The sequence below is a fragment of the Phialemonium atrogriseum genome (genome assembly GCF_030411735.1).
Source record: "Phialemonium atrogriseum strain 8032-3 unplaced genomic scaffold QBC33scaffold_27, whole genome shotgun sequence".
In the NCBI taxonomy this organism is placed as follows: Eukaryota; Fungi; Ascomycota; class Sordariomycetes; order Cephalothecales; family Cephalothecaceae; genus Phialemonium; species Phialemonium atrogriseum.
Window position 1 is genome coordinate 223185 of NW_026848164.1, and position 19312 is coordinate 242496.

General features: G+C 54.9%; 7 protein-coding genes across 7 annotated transcripts; 1 reads left to right on the forward strand and 6 right to left on the reverse strand.

The window, feature by feature from the left end:
• Window positions 1–1025: 1025 nt before the first annotated feature.
• On the reverse strand, window positions 1026–2781 carry QBC33DRAFT_518173 (uncharacterized protein; the record flags this gene model as incomplete). Its single annotated transcript, XM_060426231.1, has 5 exons — window positions 1026–1256; window positions 1290–1532; window positions 1657–1747; window positions 1906–2129; window positions 2176–2781. 5 exons carry the CDS (start codon window positions 2779–2781, stop codon window positions 1026–1028), a joined length of 1395 nt encoding a protein of 464 aa, XP_060280216.1.
• A 468-nt stretch (window positions 2782–3249) lies between these two features.
• On the reverse strand, window positions 3250–4107 carry QBC33DRAFT_548505 (Endoribonuclease L-PSP/chorismate mutase-like protein). The gene is made up of 2 exons (XM_060428858.1): window positions 3715–4107; window positions 3250–3551 (listed from the first exon to the last, which is right to left on the reverse strand). Exons 1-2 carry the CDS (start codon window positions 3988–3990, stop codon window positions 3351–3353), a joined length of 477 nt encoding a protein of 158 aa, XP_060280217.1. The 5' UTR covers window positions 3991–4107; the 3' UTR covers window positions 3250–3350.
• A 672-nt stretch (window positions 4108–4779) lies between these two features.
• Window positions 4780–6438, reverse strand: QBC33DRAFT_596294 (cytochrome P450; the record flags this gene model as incomplete). The annotated part of the gene is made up of 3 exons (XM_060431873.1): window positions 4780–5628; window positions 5697–6059; window positions 6130–6438. 3 exons carry the CDS (start codon window positions 6436–6438, stop codon window positions 4780–4782), a joined length of 1521 nt encoding a protein of 506 aa, XP_060280218.1.
• A 744-nt stretch (window positions 6439–7182) lies between these two features.
• QBC33DRAFT_518176 (YqcI/YcgG family-domain-containing protein) lies at window positions 7183–8376 on the reverse strand (the record flags this gene model as incomplete). Its single annotated transcript, XM_060426232.1, has 5 exons — window positions 7183–7205; window positions 7238–7263; window positions 7342–8085; window positions 8165–8201; window positions 8262–8376. The coding sequence occupies 5 exons, from the start codon at window positions 8374–8376 to the stop codon at window positions 7183–7185; spliced, it is 945 nt and encodes a 314-aa protein (XP_060280219.1).
• A 1355-nt stretch (window positions 8377–9731) lies between these two features.
• On the forward strand, window positions 9732–11542 carry QBC33DRAFT_596297 (major facilitator superfamily domain-containing protein; the record flags this gene model as incomplete). Its single annotated transcript, XM_060431874.1, has 4 exons — window positions 9732–9967; window positions 10038–10059; window positions 10128–10201; window positions 10273–11542. 4 exons carry the CDS (start codon window positions 9732–9734, stop codon window positions 11540–11542), a joined length of 1602 nt encoding a protein of 533 aa, XP_060280220.1.
• A 1486-nt stretch (window positions 11543–13028) lies between these two features.
• On the reverse strand, window positions 13029–15026 carry QBC33DRAFT_548506 (uncharacterized protein). Its single transcript, XM_060428859.1, has one exon. The coding sequence runs from the start codon at window positions 14669–14671 to the stop codon at window positions 13199–13201; it is 1473 nt and encodes a 490-aa protein (XP_060280221.1). The 5' UTR covers window positions 14672–15026; the 3' UTR covers window positions 13029–13198.
• Window positions 15027–16146: 1120 nt separating this feature from the next.
• Window positions 16147–19145, reverse strand: QBC33DRAFT_562328 (nitrate reductase; the record flags this gene model as incomplete). Its single annotated transcript, XM_060430202.1, has 7 exons — window positions 16147–17039; window positions 17100–17732; window positions 17809–18032; window positions 18095–18330; window positions 18399–18657; window positions 18714–18813; window positions 18869–19145. The coding sequence occupies 7 exons, from the start codon at window positions 19143–19145 to the stop codon at window positions 16147–16149; spliced, it is 2622 nt and encodes an 873-aa protein (XP_060280222.1).
• Window positions 19146–19312: the final 167 nt, after the last annotated feature.

The following is a 19312-nucleotide window of genomic DNA, read 5'->3' on the forward strand; positions in this document are numbered from 1 at the left end:
CCACACGTATTTAAACCTCCGCAAACCTTGGTGCAAACCTCGGTGCAGTACGGGCATACAAACCTTGGTGCAAACCTTGGTCCAGTATAACAAACCTTGGTCCAGTATAACAAACCACACCGCATTCTTCCCTCCAAGATATTTGCCACGGTTGGAATCGGAAGTTAAATGGTCGTTAGCTCCTGAAAACCTCATGCCCCTCGTAAGTCTAACAGAGGAGCAGTTCGGTCTCGATAGGAGACATGCCCTGACGACCTTAACATTCATCAATGTAAGGTTCTGTCTCTGAAGTAAAGTGCCCGTGATGCGGTGGTTAAATACCCAAAAGGATACTACGTAGTGCGGACAGTGCCTCGGGGAGATCTCGCTCCGATAATCCCGAGCCAAGGCATCTCACCTCCGTCCTCCGACCTCATCCAAGGAAGTTCCTGCCACTTCGCACCATAATGGGAGGAATTCAGTTCCCATTCGACACGGTTGGCTAGCTCATGTCGGGTTCATTATTTCCCGACAGAGGCGATAGTGGGAACGATGCCGCCGGTGAAGCGGCTGCTGGGAGGCTGCCAATCTCCAAGAGGGTTGAAAGGTCTTCCATGGTATGCCATCGCCGAAAAGTCCGTTGCGACAAGAAACTGCCTTGTGCGACCTGTACCAGGACTGGGGTTCTGTACTGCTACCGGGAGCCAGGAATCGCAGTGCCTGACCGGGTAGCACCCGCTGACCTGGCAGGCGATGCAATTGTGGCAAATCTTCGTCCAGAATGTCAACCAAATGCACAAACTGTTGCACATCCCAACCGCACAAGTCGTCGTCTACACCGCCATCAATGAGCTCGACGAGGCGTCACCCACGGTGAACTGTCTCTTATTCAGCATCTACTTCGCCGCGGTTACCAGCCTCCCCCCGGATGAGGTTCGACATCTTCTCGGGAAGGAGAAAGCTCTAGCTTTGAACTGGTTCAGGCTAGTCTTGGAGACGTCCCTCGCACAAGCCAATTTTTTAGATAGCCCAAGTCTCATGACCCTTCAGGCACTTGCCATTTCGTTCGGCCGGACATGCACGAGCTCTCCCGTTCTAGCGAAGGGTCGCCGGAGATGACGCTCGCCCTCCTCAATGTTCGAGACCAACCACACCACGATGCGCCTGTACAGGATGCTCCTGTCCTCGGCGGCGGCGGGGGCACCGCGTCCCGGAGAGGACCGGCGCAGGGACTTCGTGGACGGCCACGTGAGGCGCGTCGAGGCCGTGCTGGCCTGCTGTTACCCCGTCATCCCCATCCAGCGCATCACGGTGATGATGGTGCGCATATGAATGCGCAAGGTTGGCTTTGTGAGCCGCCTGCGGTGGCGGGCGGCGGCGGCGGCGACGAGGAAGACCAGGGCCGTGCGGAAGCCGATCTCGGGCAGGGGGGAGATCTGCGCGATCACCGAGCTGATCAGGCTGGCATACCCGCCCGAGAAGAAGCCGAAGAGCACCGCGAAGGCGATGGCGGCACCGTAGCCCTTGCCGGGGGTCCATAGCTTCTTTTGGAACTAGGTCACGATGACGCTGAGGGCTGGTATTTTTTTATTAGTTTTATGGGTTAAAAGATATATATATATATATACCTATTAAGAACTCCCGGCGAGATTTGCAGTCCTGAAAGGGAGAACTTACAAGGTTGGAAAATGGCTGCGATGCCGATGGCGCTGCACACTCCTTGGGACAGCAAGAATTGGTAGTATTGGGTCGAAATGGACGCCATAATCTGACCGAATACATGCAAGAACAGTTTTAATAATGACTAAACACATATTAATTATATACAGCTAGAGTCGTCCTAGGAACTGATCAAGAAGACCGAGTGCAACGGTCAAACGTTGGGAGCCTTATGCCAGGATTGCAGCTTTCCAAGCCGTGAGAGACGCGAGCGCCTTTGTCTTGTCTGCAAGGGAGGCAATCGCAACAGCTAGAACTCCAAGACTAAGCAGGGTCCCTACGGCGGTTTTGAACGGCGATGCGTGGCGGCTCGGACGTCTGCGGATCTCGAAATCGGTCCAAGTGGGGAAGATGGTGCGCAGCCAGTACTTGTACATGGGATCGGGGTAGATGAAGGTATTCTTCCTTGTCTCGGGATCCATCCACCAGCTCTGGCACCCGCTGTTGAAGACAAGGGTTGGCCAACCCCTTGTGGACCCAGGCGAGGTCGCGCTTCTGGGCCTCAGGTGTCGCCTCGATGGAGTCGGCCGGCAACGAGCCTTTGAGGACAGGCCTGAGCAGACGGCAGGAGTAGTTGATCTGACACTCGGAGTGGAAGACGACAGAGTGCTGGCCGGTGCCGGCGTTGGGGCCGTATAGGATAAAGAAGTTGGGGAAGTCGGCGACGACGGTGCCCTTGTGTGCCTCGGCGCCGCCGGCCTGGGCCCAGACCTGCTGGATATCTCTGCCGCTGGCGCCCTTGATCTGGAGCGGGTAGAGCCACTTCTGGGTAGCGAAGCTGGTGGCGTAGATGAACACGTCGGCGTCGTGCTGCGCACCCGTGTCGGTGACGACGCGCTTGTCCTCGATCTTGACGACGAGCTCCTTGGCGAGGTGCATGTTGGGCGAGTGGAGGCACTCGAGGTAAGTGTTCGTGTTGACTCGACGCTTGCAGCCGGGCTCGTAGTCGAGTTTCAGGATGTCCGGTACTGGGCTGGGGCATCGCTCTGGATGTACTCGTATGTGGCGTCGCGGATCTTCTGTCTCTTGCGGGCACCACTGTCGGTCATGAGGAAGGAGAAGAAGACGCTTTCCAGTTGCCATGCTAGATGGACTTGATAGAGCCGTGCCGCGAATGGGACGTATTTCATTAGGAACTTCCAAGATTCCGAATACTTCGGATTTCCCTGGCCAGTCGAGAGCAGTTAGTCGATGATATGATCAGACGACGTGAAGGAAGTATATTTACCCGCTTCGTTCACCAGTGTGCACTCTTGACGAGCTGCGTGACCGAATGGGGAATTCCACTGGCCTGTGAGTGTTCGGCCCCCAGTCATGATCCTCACAAGACTGGCCCGTACTTATAGCTGTGATGATAGACAAATGAAGGCGATCACAAGCTTGCCACCGAGTTTTTTGAGAGCCTCCCTGATTGGATCGTAGAGGGGAACATCAAGCCCGCCCAATACTGTCACGCATCTTCCAGGGGGTATCCAGGCCGTCCCAGAAGGATTCCAGGAGTACCGAGATGGGAAGATCTCAGCAGCTAAGGCTGTCTATGAAATGGAATATTGCCAATGTTTAGCTATTGGTATTTGATCAGTCTCGTGGTGAGAGCTAGTAACTAGGAAGTGTAAGTTTAAAACGTGATAACAGCAAACTCCTACCCACGATCATGGGTCCATAGTGTCAACAATGTCCGAGTTAGGCAAGAAAGCTTGCACTGTAATCTCAATATGGAGCCCGGGAAAAACAAGAGCCTTGACCGTTATGCCCGTCCACACAGGTTTGGTTTTTTTCAGGTATTTCTTAGCTATTGGCAAGACCACCTCGGTAATGCCTTGGCCATCTTTCTCGACCTCGTACGTTGTAATCTGCCCATGCGCAACAAAGTCAGTTTCACTCTTTCTCTCTTTGTTCTGTATGCTTGCTGACTAGTGGCGTCAAAAGTGGACTTAGTGATGTAGGCGGGTCGCAGAGTAGGTGGGCGTTTGGCCAGGCGTGGTAGGATAGACAAGACATGGCCAGCAGACTCACCGAATAGACATGCTCCCAGGCATCGTCCCCCAAGCCAGCCGCTTTCAGACTCCTTTCTACGTTGTCGAACGCTTCGGTAATCTCTTCAGCGAGGTCCGTGGGCACAGTCCCGTCGTCCTTGACCCCAATCTGGCCACCGACGATAACGGTGCGTATGTTGGGAGGCACGACGACAGCATGGCTGATGCCGAATTTGGTGGCTGCCTCCTCGCCGGGCCCGGCCCAGTTGCAAAACCGGAATCCGTGGGACGATAGCTTGGACGTGGATTGTGCCATGTTACCACTTCCAGCCTCATAAAAGTAGAGGCGTCTTCTTGGAAGCGCTTGAAAATGTGGAGACTACCAAAGGTGTGTTTTGGAAAACGATCTCCAGCACTCGAAGATAGGTGCTCCTCCCACTCCCAAGATTGACAGGCAGACAGATTCTTAATAGGTGTTGAAGTTACTCGAAGTGGCCCCCAGCATCATTGGGGCCAATCAGGTCTTATTCCAGGACCGACGATAAACTAGCGCGGAGGCAGACAGACCAATGACAAGAATATCCACGGGGCTGGAAACAACAAGATAGGATGCCACGGATGCCCATTTGTGGGGAAGCTATCAGTAAGAATCCTCCGTGTATGAGAGTCGCGAACAACTTACTCTGGCTGGACCCCATCCTGACATAGCTATCGGCCTCCAAGGGCTGCGCCGTGATGGCTGATGCAGCGCATTGTCACCTCCCGACCTCCACCCAGGGCACTTGTCAATCAGTCGAGGACACTGTCACCGCCGCCATCTGCCTCTAGAAGTACGACGGTAATGTGCCCTTAGCATGGCAGGTGTTTGAGCGGGATGCGGTTCAATGAAGCTGTAGAAGAGACCGCCAGAGAGACGGGGAGGATTTGACGAGTGCAAGTGAGGTTTGCGTTGTGTCATAGATGGAGAGAGGGTACGATGTCAGTAGATATTTATTTAGGGCCTATCTCTGCAAGGTAATGAATCCCTGTTTCCAACGAGCGCAGCTATTTGGATAGTAACCTTTAATATAACGCATAATTAGAGGGGATATGTAGAGAGACACTCTCAGGAGGCTCGCTTGGCTAGTTTCACCACCAAACCTTTCTGGGGCGTGAACCACCGACACTTGAAGGACAGCTCCGCATGAGGATCCTCTAGTGCGACATCATACCGTACCAACAGTGACGCAACCAACTTTGAGATCTCCATCAGACTGATATTTTTCCCGAGACAGGTATGCGAGCCTGCACTGAAAGCAAAGATGGACCTCTTTCTGCGCGCCACCAGTTCTGCGTCAGAGGACAGCCAGCGCTGTGGTTGGAAGCTCTCAGGATGTGGGAATAGCTCCGGGTCGTAGTGGACTACCCAAGGGCTGATGCCCACTTCTGTGCCCCTGGATATGTACTGCCCACATATCATGGCGCCCTCCGGCGGAACAGTTCGGCAGTACATGACCCCGTTAGGTGGGTGGATGCGAAGGGCTTCCTTGATCACCGCATCAAGATACGGCAGGGCGTTGGCAGCGTTGAACGAGACGGGAAGCGTCAGCTTGGCTTCCTCGCGGATCTCGTGACATAGAGCACGATAGACATCTGCATGTTTTGCCACGTTGAACATGATGGTCCGCAGGGCGATTGCCGTGGTGTCCGCGCCGGCGGTAATATTCCCAAATGCGTGGGTGTTGAGCTCGCGATCCGTGATGGAAGAAGGATGGGTCTGCTGATGTTCCAAGAGTCTCTGGACGAATGTGCAAGGGCCTGTCAACACTCCTGCTGTCATTCTGTCTCGGAATTTCTCAACCTGCGATTGGGCCAGGCTCAGAGGGGCACCGGCGAGAGCGTTGTTTCCGAGGGCCAACTTGGAAACGAGCCTGTTACCCAGCAGGAATTTGTGAAGCCATGGGAATTGACCAACCTACCAACAATATGAATCGTTAAATCATTGAGTGTCCGACGCTTGCAAACGAAGGGAATCTATCTTACGATGGCCACGTAGTCTCCAATGACATATTCGAGCACAGGCATCATTCCAATTGGGTCTCCCTTCTCCATAAAGTTCAGGTCCTCGCCGAAGGTGACAGCAAAGATGACGTCGGTTGCGTAAAACCGTAACCATTCCCCCAAGTCGCACGTCCGACTAAGGGAGTCGCACACGCTATCGAGCGATTTGAAGAACCGTTCGGTGACCCCATCCACAAGGGGCTCCAACTGTAGCATGGACCCCATAGAGTACGCATTGTATGCATTTCGCTTCATGCGCGTATGAAGTGTCTTGTCTGATAGAACCAATGGATCTGGAAGCAACCCTTCATCGTCGTAAACCATGAATGGGATGTAAAACGGAGACTAAACTTCTCTCATTAGTCAGATCCCGACAACAAACCCACTTCGTTGAGTTGATATTCAGATTTCTTGCCTTTTTGAACTTATCGGAAGCACCGTAGATAAGGTTGATTGCCGCTGGGTCGCCAACTGACACAAGATCTGGACCCGTCCGCACTATTCGACCGTACTTCCGATGCAGCCTCAGTTCCCATTCATGAGGCCGGCCACGCAGGACTGCGAAGAACCGGGGGAGACGCGTGCATGACGCGAGAAATGGTCCTGGTATTTTTCTCAGAGATGTCAGATACCGATTAGCCAATAGCCACGATGATACCAAGCCGACGATCAGAAACAGCCAGTGCTGATGGACCAAGTCCACGATGGATAGCAGAACCTCCATGGCACTCATCATTGTTTGTAGAAGAGGCCTGCCGCTGACAGGGAAGCTCAGAGCAGAGAGTTTCGGTGATTCAGAGAATATTCGGAAGAAGATGCAGTTCACACCACGAGAATGCCACCGAAGGATGCAGAGGCACTTAAACGTCCAACCAACATCGCACTTCTGCCTTGTATTTGGGTTGATTAGGGGTTATTAGTTATTATGCGTAGTATGAACCTTGCGGGGTCAAACGAACATGGGCGGAAAAACTTATTAGTGGAACACTGGCGTGGAACAATAGCCATTGATAAAAGTCTAGATACATATTCCGTTCGCCTACACTTTCCTAACCCCTGCCGGAACGCATCTAGACCGCACCCTAGTCGTCCTTTGTCGATTATGCTGGTCTTACCGCCCGTGGGGAACTACGGTACCTATCCCGGGGGAAATAATCGACCTCTGGTTGCGCGGATAATTATTATATGCGACGTGACGGGAATGTGTTCCCCGCATACTCTCTCGGAAGAGTTAGTCCACTCCTGCTCTGCCATTCCGAGTCAAAGAAGCCCCCCGGCCCCCTTCCCAATCAGATATAGCGCTGCATCCAACCTACACCTAGCAGCCCCCACACCATAAATAGAGCTGCTTGTCTCTAACATCCCTTTTTTATACGCTCGACATCTCTCTTACCAGGGCCGTCATTCAGAATTTGTCCAATCTTTTGTAGAGAAGCGGTCCTGGAAGAGGGAGCGGCCGAGGGTACTCTTAGCCAACAAACGTGCCGCCCACTACAAGAAACCAAAGCAAGATCCAGACTTACTATCCCAGACTGTATCGGACCGTTGGCTAAGATAGATAGCATGGCTGGAACTCTACATGAAGTCCCAACCAAGCTCTCCCTTCCACACGTATCTTCTCCCCTACTTCCCCAACACCTCAAACGGACTTCCCACCCCCTCATCCCCATCCATCAAAAAGTACTGCTTTGCCTCCCGCCCCTCCTTGTCCCCGTAATCCTTCAACTCGGGACTTATCCCCACCAGATCAAACTCCCTCAACAGCCCCCTTACCTTTCCTATCGCACCAGCCTTCCTCGCAGGGGTGGCAAACACCACATCGAAGTTGTCCGCGAGCTGGAGGACCAGCGCGTAGCACCCACAGAACCGGCTGCGCCGCGCCTGGTGTGCGGGCGTCATGGCCGCGACGAAGACGGCCTGGCCAGCAAAGGAGAAGCGCCAGAGGGGGTCGGATGTGTTGGGGGGGATGTCTGCGGGCCAGGGTGAGGTGTCCATGCGGGCGAGATGGTTGAGGAGGTTCCAGAGGTTGGCGTGGTAGTCCTCAAGGGTGCTGAGGGGGTGTTTTTCATTTTTAGACGCGGGGGAGTCTGGCCGGGGGAACAAAACAGTCAGGGCGTTTAGCGGGCCGAGGGTCTGGGCCGTGGCGGCTTCGACATACTCGCGCAGGCCGGAGGCGAGGAGGCGCATGTTGGGCTTGTTGTTGGGGTCCGGCGATGAGAGAAAGAGGTAGCGGTGCTCGGAGGCTTTGAAGCCCTTGGTAGCGTAGACGCAGGGGAAGGGAACGGGGTCGGTGGCGAGCATGGCGGCGCGGAAGTCTTCGTAGGATTGGCGTTGCCAGGTGGCGGGGGAGAGGGTGGTTTCGATGCGTTTACTAGAGCGAGGGCGATGGTTAATGATGAGTGGCCCCCGAGGTTGATGGCATGACTTTGTAGAGACTGGGAAGTTCCTACCGAGTCCACAGAGGTGGCTCTGCTGGCAAGCCAGAAGCTGTCGCGTAAAGGTGAGCATCTGAGCAGTTTACCAAGATCCCACGAGTCCGGCACATACACTTGTGGGGGAGCCTTGACTTGACCCATCGTCGAATTGCGGGTTCAAGATAGCGGTATAATAGGCCAAGCGCGGAACAAGCCGCAAGGATAATGAGGGAAGACCCGGCGGACATTTGAGGCGATACGAACAGATTCCTGAAGCTGGTCTGACGAGATATGGATCTTGGTCAGCCTGGGCTAACCTCCAGCCGGAAGGAGCTTTATACGCCTCTCACGCTTCATTATGCGGCGGGCACTCAGCCGAGCCATGAATGCGCCTCTCAGGTAACTCGGACTATGGATCAGAGGAAGGGGTTACAGGAACCTTTGCTCCTTGAAAATCTCGCGTACTAATTCGAGATGCCCAGACGCGCGGGCACATTGAGGTTTACTGTTCCATTTCCACCACTTTACCAGCCCGGCAGCGCCACCCCCACCCAAACGGGACTACACCTGCTACCCAACATTCTACGACTCACGAACTATCCGTATGATTCCTGGCTATACGACGGGACGATGTAACTACATTGTAACTACATGGAACCAACCTGGCCGTGCTTCCGCCGAGTCAATAGAATTTTACGTAACTTAAAGCCTTGGGAGCTTCGGCCTGGACGTTACTCTACCGGTGCCGGAGAAAGAGGGAAAGAATCGCAGCCGACCTTCAGGGCTTCAGGGTCACAGAGGCTTAAAAATTTTCTTCGGTGACTGCACCCAAAAAAATTAAGCTTTGTGGCCCTGGAGCGCTGTAATACAGGCTATTACGGGCCGCCCTTCCTGTCAGCTGTAGCCAATCAGACAATTACCCTTTTCTCGCGACGGCGTCGCATCGTCAGCCGCAATACACTAGAGACGCAGGAATGTGGAAAATCGATGATCTTGATGTGTGTGTCTAGTGTATGTGTGAAAATCGCGGTGGATTGGCTGTAGATCCTCGATAAGAGGCGCATTGGTGCGGAATCGGTCCTGCCGACATAACAAGCTGTTCAGAAGACACATGGAGCAACACCCTTTCTACCTATGTAGCAGCTCTCTTCACCACAAACTTCCGTCTACTAAAATCAGCAACTGGCCCTGGCCCCGTCCTGAGATTTCGCAACCTTCGGCAATTAGCGCACGTGGAGATGCATAGGTCTCCGGTTGCGTGCATTAGGTTTTCCCCCTAACCAGGTACCGACCAGGGCGCTACGGAAAACCCGCTCCGCAAAGTCGGGTGCGACCCCTGCTAGTGCACGGGTAGGGGAAGAAACTTACCGATCCCGCCCTGCATGGTAAGCATCTCAGTCCCTCAATTTTCAGCCCGTATTGCGCATTTTCTCTCACTGCTAACGTTATTCACCAAAGACTTGTCTGTTCATCTGCGTTCGTTCCTCCTTTCCCACTCCAGGACTCTACCCTTTGACATCACACCGTCCGAAGTCGATCACGCGGAAACCAACAGCCCCCCCCCCCCCTCCCCCCCCAGGCCCCCGTCCCCCCGTTTGCAGCCATGAAACTCCGAGACCAAGTAACACAAGAAGAGACAAAGGAGGCTTCGTCGCCCCAAGCTACCACTCGCACGCAGCCCCCAACCATTGCACGGGTTGAAGCCGCAAAATATGGGCTTCAGATTGACTCGAATGGTCTCGTGACATGGGGACCAGGCAGTCGGTTGCATCCCAGGAATTGGTCCTTTTCTAGGAAAGCGTATGACACAGGGATTATCATCTTCGTCGACTTCTTTGAGTAGGTAGAGAGGTTGGCGGCCAACGTGGTGAACCCGCTTGGGGATGTTTGAAGGCTAATGGCTTCCCAGAACGGCCGTGAGTACTGCCGGGGTAAGTCGATATTACCTGCCTGACGACTTCAGGGAGGGCCTGGCACTAATACATACGTCTGTCTCTAGGCCAACGCCGGCGACCAAGCCCAGAACCAGCTGGGCCTGGACCGGACGCTTACTGTGTTCATCTTCACATCGCTGTAAGGGCCTTGTCTGTCGTCCTCCTTATTTGCCGGTCCAGACCACTAATTCGCTTGCTCCCGTTGCGCAGTTATCTCATTGGCCAAGGGATTGGGGGCCTGGTGTTCCCGTCATACTCCGAATCGTTCGGCCGCAGGTGGTTATACATCGGCAGCGGGATTCTCTTCGCTGCCTTCTGCGGCCTCATCGGCGCTGTTCCCTCTGTGGCCGGCGTCGTTATCGGCCGCTTCATGACGGGCATCTTCTCCTCTGTCGGTTGCATCGTTGCTGCCGGCAGCATCGAAGACATGTGGGATTCGCGCGCTCGAGTGTGGCTCATATTCGCCTGGGGGACAACGGCCAATCTTGGCATGGTCGTCGGTCCCATCATGAGCGCCTACATCATCCCTCCCCTCGGTTGGCGTTGGGTCTTTTACATCTCAGCCATTGTCTGCGCCGTCTCAGCAGTCTTTCTCCTCCCACTTCGGGAGTCCCGCCCTTCCCTCATCCTCCGCCGCACTGTAGACAAGATTCGCAAACAGACCGGTGACACTACCCTCAAAACCTCCTCCCCGGACGACATGCCCGATCTACAGACCTTCATTCGAACCTCGGTCCTCCGCCCAGTCCACCTCTTCTTCACCGAAATCATTGTCTTCACAGTCTCCCTCCTCTCCGCCGTCGCCTTTGCCCTCATCTACCTCTTCACCGAGGTAGTCCCGCCCATCTTCGCCTCCTACACCAACCCACCCCTCACCCGAACCCAACAGATCATCCCGTGGATCGCCATCGGTGCCGGCCTCCTCCTCGGCGCCCTCACGCGCACCTGGGACCACCGGCGCCTCCGCAACCGCAAGACCGCCGACATCGCCCCGGAGGACAAGCTCATCGGCTTCGCCCTCGGCGCGCCCGCCCTCGCCGTCGGCCTCTGGTGGTTCGCCTGGACGGTACCGCCCGCTGGCTCCTCCGTCCCCTGGGGCGTGCCCGCCGCGAGCCTCGTGCTCGTCGGCTGGGCCCTCAACGAGTTCGACGTCGTCCTGGCCGGCTACATGGCCGACACCTACCGCGCGTATGCCGCCAGCGGGTTCGGCGCTATGGCCCTGCTGCGGAGCGCCCTGAGCGCCGCGTTCCCGCTGTTTGCGCCGCACATGTACCAGGCGATGGGGTATAACTACGCGGGTACGGTGCTGGCGGTGATGGCGACGGTGTTTTGTCTTGTGCCGCCGGTGTTCATGCGTTATGGGGCGGCGATTCGGCGGAGGAGTAAGTTTGCGATGTGGGCTTTGGGTTTTTGGGAGGAGGATGGGGCGACATCGGTGGGAGAGGACTCGGAGGCACCGATTATGGAAGCCAAAAGATAAGTTTCGAACATACCCGGTTTCGCAGCCAAATTCAGCGACTAGAACAGCGATTTCTTGACTTAATCTGTAACGAATACTGCGTGGATCTATGGCTAGCCGTTGTCAACTTTGTGTGGCTTCTCGTAAACACCCACAGCTAACACCGACATCATCGCGATTCATGACTCAACAGCCAGTAATTACTCCAAGACATGGACAGATGAGGCTACGGGCTTCAACTGGCTCCGAGACGGCATCCCAGGAACCAATCCCAAGTCTCGTGTCATGGCCTTCTCGTACAACTCTGCGGTGCAATTCAGCAAGTCTACCTCGGATTTGTTTATCTCTGCCATCTGAACTCCTTTCCGACATTCAAGACGTGCTCATTTCGCGAGCTGATCGAACATTTCTTTGGGTGACACTCATTCTCCGGCTGCCAAAGGAGAGAGTCGAGGCCGGTGCATCTCGACGAGAGCCAGACCAGATTCTGGACAGCCACGATATCTACGCTATCTATAGTGGCCTGCTCGGAGGACGTCCCGACGCACCAAAGGCAAGAAAGATGCTTCATATCATCTTGGAAGCGTCTAGGCCGATGCCCATCGAGGAGCTTAGCATTGCCCTGGTCGTACAGCCGTATCACCGCAAACTGAACCAATTTGGAGCCACTGACCGAACCGGGCTGCCTGAACCGTCTCAAACCCTCGACGAAATTGAATATGACTTGATATTTCCCTTTGAAAACCATATCAAGGCTTTGTTCGGCCACTTTGTGCGAGTCATCTGGAATCGGGTCTACCTCGTCCACGAAACTGCCCGCGAGTTTCTGCTGCAAACTTGGTTGCGATCTCAGTCGACGCAGCTGCTAATTCCTTGGCAACCCTCGTTCCATATATCTCTATCTAGCCGAATATTCTTCTGGACATATACGTCACATACCTCTGCTGTCTGGGGAAGCGGTCCAACTGCGCACCTTTCGGCTCACCGAGCCCCGTACCGCCCCATTCCTCGATTTTGCGGCTGCCGACGATCTGCAGGACTACTACATCAACTTATTCGAGCTAAATGGCCGGAACCGGGAGGCGGCTCGCCAAGTGAGCCTAGGGTCTCACGACGTCGAAATGCAACTTTCGAGCAACCTCGGCACCATGAGCATTCACCACTTTCCATTGACGGTCGATGCTCGAGGGGTTGTGCGGCTAGATTTGAGCAAGGGTCCTCATCAAAACCATCAAAACAAAGGAAAAGAAAATTCGCTCTGAAGGGTCCTCATGACAACCCCTAAAACGTTGGATAGCTGCTCCGAGAACGTTGCAGTGAAGCGTAGGTAACAATCGCAAGGTCCGATCAGAAGACGTTGCTGGTGTGGGGAAGCTCTAGCCGGGCCCCCACGATGATCGGGGCTGAGCAACTCTCAAACAAGCGCCTTGTCATTTCATGCACGCACATACACACCACCAAAATCCTTACGAAACAAGAAACAATTGCGCAATGTGGGGATGGAAACCTCTCTAAGGTGTATGTCTCGATTTCTAAGGTCCCTGTAAGCAACAGAGACGCTGTCTATGGGGTATCAAGGTGGTCAAACTCTGCCTGCAGGTGCTGTCCCCCTTTCTCTCCAATTAACTCAACCCGACCAAGCCACCTCGCAGCCACACACTCGTCGCTCATAACCTCTCACCATATCCTCTGCCTGTCATGTGCCAACGCCGGGGCAGCAGAGCTGGCCGTCGCAACTATGCTCGTGCTGTGCGATGCCTCCCCCATTTGGTGGTGATGTGCCTTGTTTTCCTCCTGACCTGCCTGTTTGTGTTTGTTCTGCTTGTGCTTATCGTGTGGTGCCATGGCGCCCTTGGTTCTCGCACATTCGCTTGCCGTGACGGTGAGATGGACCGTCTCCTTGACTGTCTTGGTGTAGCCTGGGACAGTGACATGCACCACCTCTTTGACCGTCGTCGTGTATGCTCCGACCGTCACATGCACGGTCGAGACGGCGTGCTGGACGGAGGTGACAGTCCTCACGATCTCCTTGGTCACGACGTGGGCGACTGGCACAGTGACGGTCTTCACAATCTCGACAGGGACAGGGACCGTGACGTGAACGGTCTGGATCGCGTGCTGGAGGAAGGTGACGGTCTTCACAATCTCCTTCGTCTCAACTTTGGTGACTGGAACTGTGACGGGAACAGTCTGCACCACGTTCTGCACGGAAACGACGGTCCTGATAACCTCCTTGGTCTCGACCTTGGTGACTGGGACTGTGACCGTGGTCGCCTCCCTGACCACTGACGTGACGGGAATGGTGATTTGCTGCTGCTGAACTGACGTCACAGTCTTCACCACTTCGACAGGAACGCTCACGCGCTCCTGCACAACTGAAGTCACCGTCTTCACGACTTCCTTCGTCTGGACCTGGGTAACCGGGATGGTGACGGTAACCTTCTCCTTGACCACCGAAACCACCGGGATGGTCACCTGCTCCTTCACAATAGTTGTCACCGGGATGGTTATCGTCTCCTTGACCACCGAAGTGACCGGAATGGTGACCTGCTGCTTGACAATAGAAGTCACCGTCCGGACAACCTCCTTCGTCTCAACCTTGGTGACGGGGATCGTGACATGGATCTGCTCCTTCACAACAGACGTCACAGTCTTGACAGCCTCCTTGGTCTCCACCCTTGTGACCGGAACTGTGATCCTCTCGAGCCGGGTGGATACGACCGTCTTGACCTGGGTGTGTGTCACTGGTATTGTGACGTGGGATGTGATGGTCTTCACAACTTCCTTGACCTCCGTCACTGGTATCTTGACCTTCTCCGTTGACACGACAGTCCTGAGTCTCTCTGTTGTCTCGATCTTGGTGACTGGAACAGAAATTTTCTCGACAAATGTGACGGTCTTGACTTGTGTTATGTGCTGGACGTCTGTGACATGGACGGTCTGGGTGACGTGGACGGTCTGGGTTTGGTGGACGGGCTGTGTTTGGACTACCGTCGTCGGATATGTGACTGTGTAGGTCTGGGTGTGGTCCAGCGTGTAGGTGACAACTTTGGTGACGGGTTCAGCTGCTGGTCCAGGCATCCCGGGAGCGGCAACCACGGCGGAGATGGAGGCTAGCAGCGCCAGCGAGGAGGAGTGGGAGAAGAGCATTGCGCTAACTAAATGAGACGGCGAGTTTCGGGTAGAATGGAAGGATGAGAAAGAGAGAAAGAAAAAAAAAATGTCGGGAATTAGTAGTAGGGAAGAAGCGAGTCTTGCTCTGTCCAGAGGGGTTAAGTTCCCGACTCTGTGAGGAATCGAATGGTAGGCAAGAAAAGTAGCAACAGCTACCAAAGGTAATTAATGAAGAAGATCGACACAATGCATGTGCCGAGGAAGAAGTAGACAAGGTAAGAATGGTGCTGGATGACCAAGATGGAAAGGAATGAGGAAGGAAACAACGGTATTCTCCTGAAGGGGAACTTTCTACTGTGGTGGTCAAGACCGCACATTTATCAGTCATGGCAATGTTTGTGCGATGCGATAGTGGAGGGGGCTTGGCTCTTGGCAGGGGGAAGCTATCTCGGCCAGGCAAGCACCTAACCTGCATTAGTGTGGTTGGAGCAGCCGGGGCCCCTGTCAAGATCTTTGGCCCTGTCAAGATCTTCACCTAATCTTTGACTGAGCACAACTCGTAAATTGTAGTGTAGAGAACCTTCCAAATACGAATAACACAAGACAGGACTTGAATAAATCTTCTTGCATTTGCTAAAAAGATACTCTTCACGTTGTTGGGTTGGAAACATTGGGAGTTTTCCCCCCTATTTTTATTCGTTTTGTTTTAAAGTGCATATTCTTGTACCACGTCTCCCTCTAAACAATTAGAGTTGATTTTCCGATTTTCCAATAGGGGTCAGGGGTCAGGGAAGGGGTCGGGGCAGGGGATAGGGTCGTTTGTGGAGGACTAGTGCGCATTCGGTGAGCTCCCGAAGTCGCAAGGGCATGCTTGGTCCGCCACAACAGTCACATCCCGGTTACTAGGCGGTGTTGGGTACCAAAATGGCGGTTTGAAGGTATGCAGGTGGCGTCACATGGCGAACCAGAAAAGTAGACCTTTGCCAAGCCTGGGCCAAACAATGCGGCTGCAGGGTGGCAGGGTTCTCAAGTTTCAAAGTCCCATTTGGGGTACGGCACTGCCCCAAGCTGTCCTCCTACGCTGTCTCCCTTAACCAGGTACGGAAGTGTTCCCTAGGCCTTTCACCTAAACTCCTTAATCTCCAGATAAAACAACCTTCACGTTGTCGACCCTATTGGCTATCTACTCCCGACCTCCCCACCACATGGATGAGTCTACACTAGGATCTTGTCTTGGTCTGAAAAATCCTGGTTCTGTCCTTGGGTTTAAAGGTTAGGTGCTTTCACAGGAGCCAATGGGATGTACTGGAGCCAGCACAGCCATGGCACAGTCCATTCGCATTGAACGGTTCCTATGGAGAGTCCCACTGTATACAGCACGGAACACGGAGGTTTACCTCGGTAGGAATGAGTCTAGAACACGGCCCCTGTTCATAAGCTGGCCAACGTGGGCGGGTTATCTCCATCAGTGGAGACATGTCATTGTACAGTAGCATTGGTCGGACAGATGCTCAGAAAAAGACCAAGTCATCTTCCTTCCATCCAAGGTCGAGGAGGATCTCGCGGACGGATTTCTCCATCGACCCCGGCCCGCAAATAAGAGCCAAGCCACCCGTCGCTGGAGATGCCTGTTCCCGGAGCAGCGTCTCCGAAATCCTTCCACGGAGGCCCGCCCATTCCGCAGGTGGCCGGCTCAGTGTATGGATCAACCGACACCCGTCTGTCTTCCGCCGAGCAAGAGCATCCAGCTCCTGCCTGCACAGTATATCCTCCTCGAGCCGGCTGCCAACCATCACGGTGCAGAAAGTCGGGTCGCCTGCGTCCTGCATGACCGCCCGGAACACCTGGAAGATGGGCGTGATGCCGCTGCCGCCGCAGATCATCGTGAACGAGGACACGGTCCGCCGTCTCCCGCTGATGCTCGCCTCGCCCCGGCCGAGATACTCGAACTTCCCAATCGGACCCTTGAAGTCGACCGCCGCGCCAAGGGAGACCTTGTCCAGCGCCATGCTCATCTGGCCGCCGGGTGTGCTTGGCGTCGGCAGGTAGAGCTTGACAAGGAGCTCCAAAAAGCCCTTTTGCGAATTCTCCGAGACTGGCGTGTATGCGCGGATGATGTTGTAGTTGGTGCCCGAATCCTTCACGCGCAGCATGAGGTGTTGGCCGACGGGTAGTCCTGCTACTTGGTCATCATGGTCTAGCTTGAAGGTAAAGAGCTTGGTGTCCCACGAGAGGCTCTTTTTGGCGCTGAGTACGGCTTTTGCCCATTGTTTTGGGTCTAAGAACTCTGCCCGCGTTGCCGACAGGGCTTCTGCGTTGTCTGGGGAGAGCAGAGCTTGTCGGCCATCGTCGTCAAGGGTGCCGATATGGTAGTTCCGCATCATCGCTTTGGCGTTTTCGCTGTCTACAATATGTTAATCAGCCACTTGTTGGAAACGTCATAATTGAGGTCCCTTTCACTCACGAATTGCCATAAAGTCTTCCGTGGCATCTGAGGTGGCAACAGCGAGAATGCTTTGGGCACCTCCGGGGTGATCTCGAAGATATCCAGTACCGTCGTAGACTTCGCCCTTTATAACGAACAACGGCCGCTCCTGGGAGCTCTCCGCCTTGAAGTCCTCCAGGGTGAAAACTCTCCTCGCGTCTTGATTCGTCATGCTGATCTCCTCCTCCGGAGGCGGCGTCAGCAGCTCGTCGGATCCACCGGGCGCCTTCTCACCCCAGCGACCGTTGAGCAGGTCCCCGCCAGACTTCTTCACCCTTTCCATCCACCCAGGAGGCCCCGGCATCAAAGTGGTTGGGTGCTCGAAGCGGAGAGACCCCTCGCCCTTGTCGATGGCGACTCGGAACCAGGGGTTGTTCATCATGCCGAGGACGGACCAGTACATGTCTCGCGGCTGGCACATCATGGCCTCGTCCATTGCCCTGACCAAAATGCTATCGGCATTCTGCAGCTCGAGAATTGGCAAGCTGTAGGACCAGAAGCACCAGCAGAAACTCGTCTCTCGGCTGGACATGTCAAGGCGCCCTCCAAAAAGGTCGAGGTCAACTTCACGGTATCTGTCTTCCGGGTAGTCGATCTCGGCCAAACGCCATGCTGCAACCATGGTTAGGGTATCAAGACATCGTGGAGAAGCCATTCACGAGAAGGCTTCCGCAACCGGTCCACTTACACCTGCCACTATCAAAAGACAGCTCGACACGCGTCACCCGCCGGCCACCCCCACTATACGCATACCCCCGGACGGCGTAATCCCGAGCCCGCAAACCGACATCCAGCACCTCTCCATGCTGCGGATAGACGACAGCAGAATTGACATTCAAGTCATAGATAGCATACCTCTCATCCCGCCACCAAGCCGGCTCCTCCGCCGACATCTCGGGCGTCACGGTAGTCCTACCACACCCAATCAGTCCCGCCCCCTCCCCTAGACAGTACCGGAAAAAAAGAGCACTCACGGCAAAACCTTGTTATCGTAGTAATGGTACCAATTGTCACTAGGCGCAGCCGTCACAACCAGCCGCCGCAGCCACTTGACGCTGCGGCCGCCGATCTGGCCCGGCACGACGGCGCGCAGCGGACGCCCGTGGTCGGCCCTCAGCGGGGCGCCGTTCATGCCGTGGGCGAGCATGATGCCCTTGTTTGGGTCCAGGGCCCAGTTCAGCTTGAGGGAGGTGCCGTAGTAGCCGTTTGGCTGGCGAGGGGTGGGGGGTGTCAGCACCGCGGTGACTACCGGGGGAGTGTCGTGGTCGCGAGGCTTACAAGCTTGTCGGCGCCTTCCATGCAGACGTATCTGGCCCCCCGGAGCGGTTTTGCTTTGCGCAGAATGTGGGCCATCAGGGTGCCTGTGAAGAGGGCGGTTGATAGCCCGGCTGGGCCCCAGGAGAATCCCTTGGACTTTCGGACTGTGTTCTGCTCCTTGCGTCGGTTGCCGGCGCATACGAAAGTGACTGGGATCGTGATTTGTTCGAAGTCGTCGACGAGCTGTTGGAGAGTGATGGTGAAGGGGTTGTCGACGAGACTGCAGGGTGTCAACTGAACTGCTAAGGCGAAGGGGCGGAGAGATGCTGTGCCTACCCCTCAATACTGAGCTCCCAGGACCAGATTTCATCGTCAAGCACTCTCGGCACGGCGCCGTGGTTCCTAACGTAGAAGAGATCGACAGACGTGAGGAAGCCTGTTTCATAAGAAGTAAGTTACTAGACGGGATGACGACTGAAAAGGAGTATCACCATCGTTATACAGCGCCGTAAGCGGGGCTTCCGCGTTGAATGGATGAACACCTGTGAGACGGATTAGGCGGCCATCTCGTGTGACATGGTTGTCGGGAGTCTCTCTGTCTTTGTCAAGGACCTGCGACACCGGCTGCCGTGACGGTGGGAGCGGTACCACGGCTAGGCTCTCGCTGATGGCTGTGAGCTTGTCAGGGTGCAAGCGCAGAGAGCCCGAGTCTGGGAGGAGGTTTATTGCTGGGCCGACGGGCGAAAGCTGTGTCATTGTCGTGGCCATGGCTCTGAGGGAAAAGAACGAATGGATGCAAGTGTGGATGCCTGATTAGACAACAAAAACACTGGCGGATATATCTTCACAGAAGGAAGCGAAGACGGCCTGTCAAGGAACTGGTGAAATTTTCAAGGAATAGGTATGTAGCCCAACAGTGATAAAAACACCCAGGG

Coding starts and splice junctions, on each gene's coding strand:
- QBC33DRAFT_548505 (XM_060428858.1), bottom strand. CDS start 3,990: ATGGCACAATCCACGTCCAAGCTATCGTCCCACGGATTCCGGTTTTGC. Junction 3,552..3,714: donor CCTGGGAGCATGTCTATTCG/GTGAGTCTGCTG, acceptor GCGCATGGGCAG/ATTACAACGTACGAGGTCGA.
- QBC33DRAFT_548506 (XM_060428859.1), bottom strand. CDS start 14,671: ATGCTCTTCTCCCACTCCTCCTCGCTGGCGCTGCTAGCCTCCATCTCC.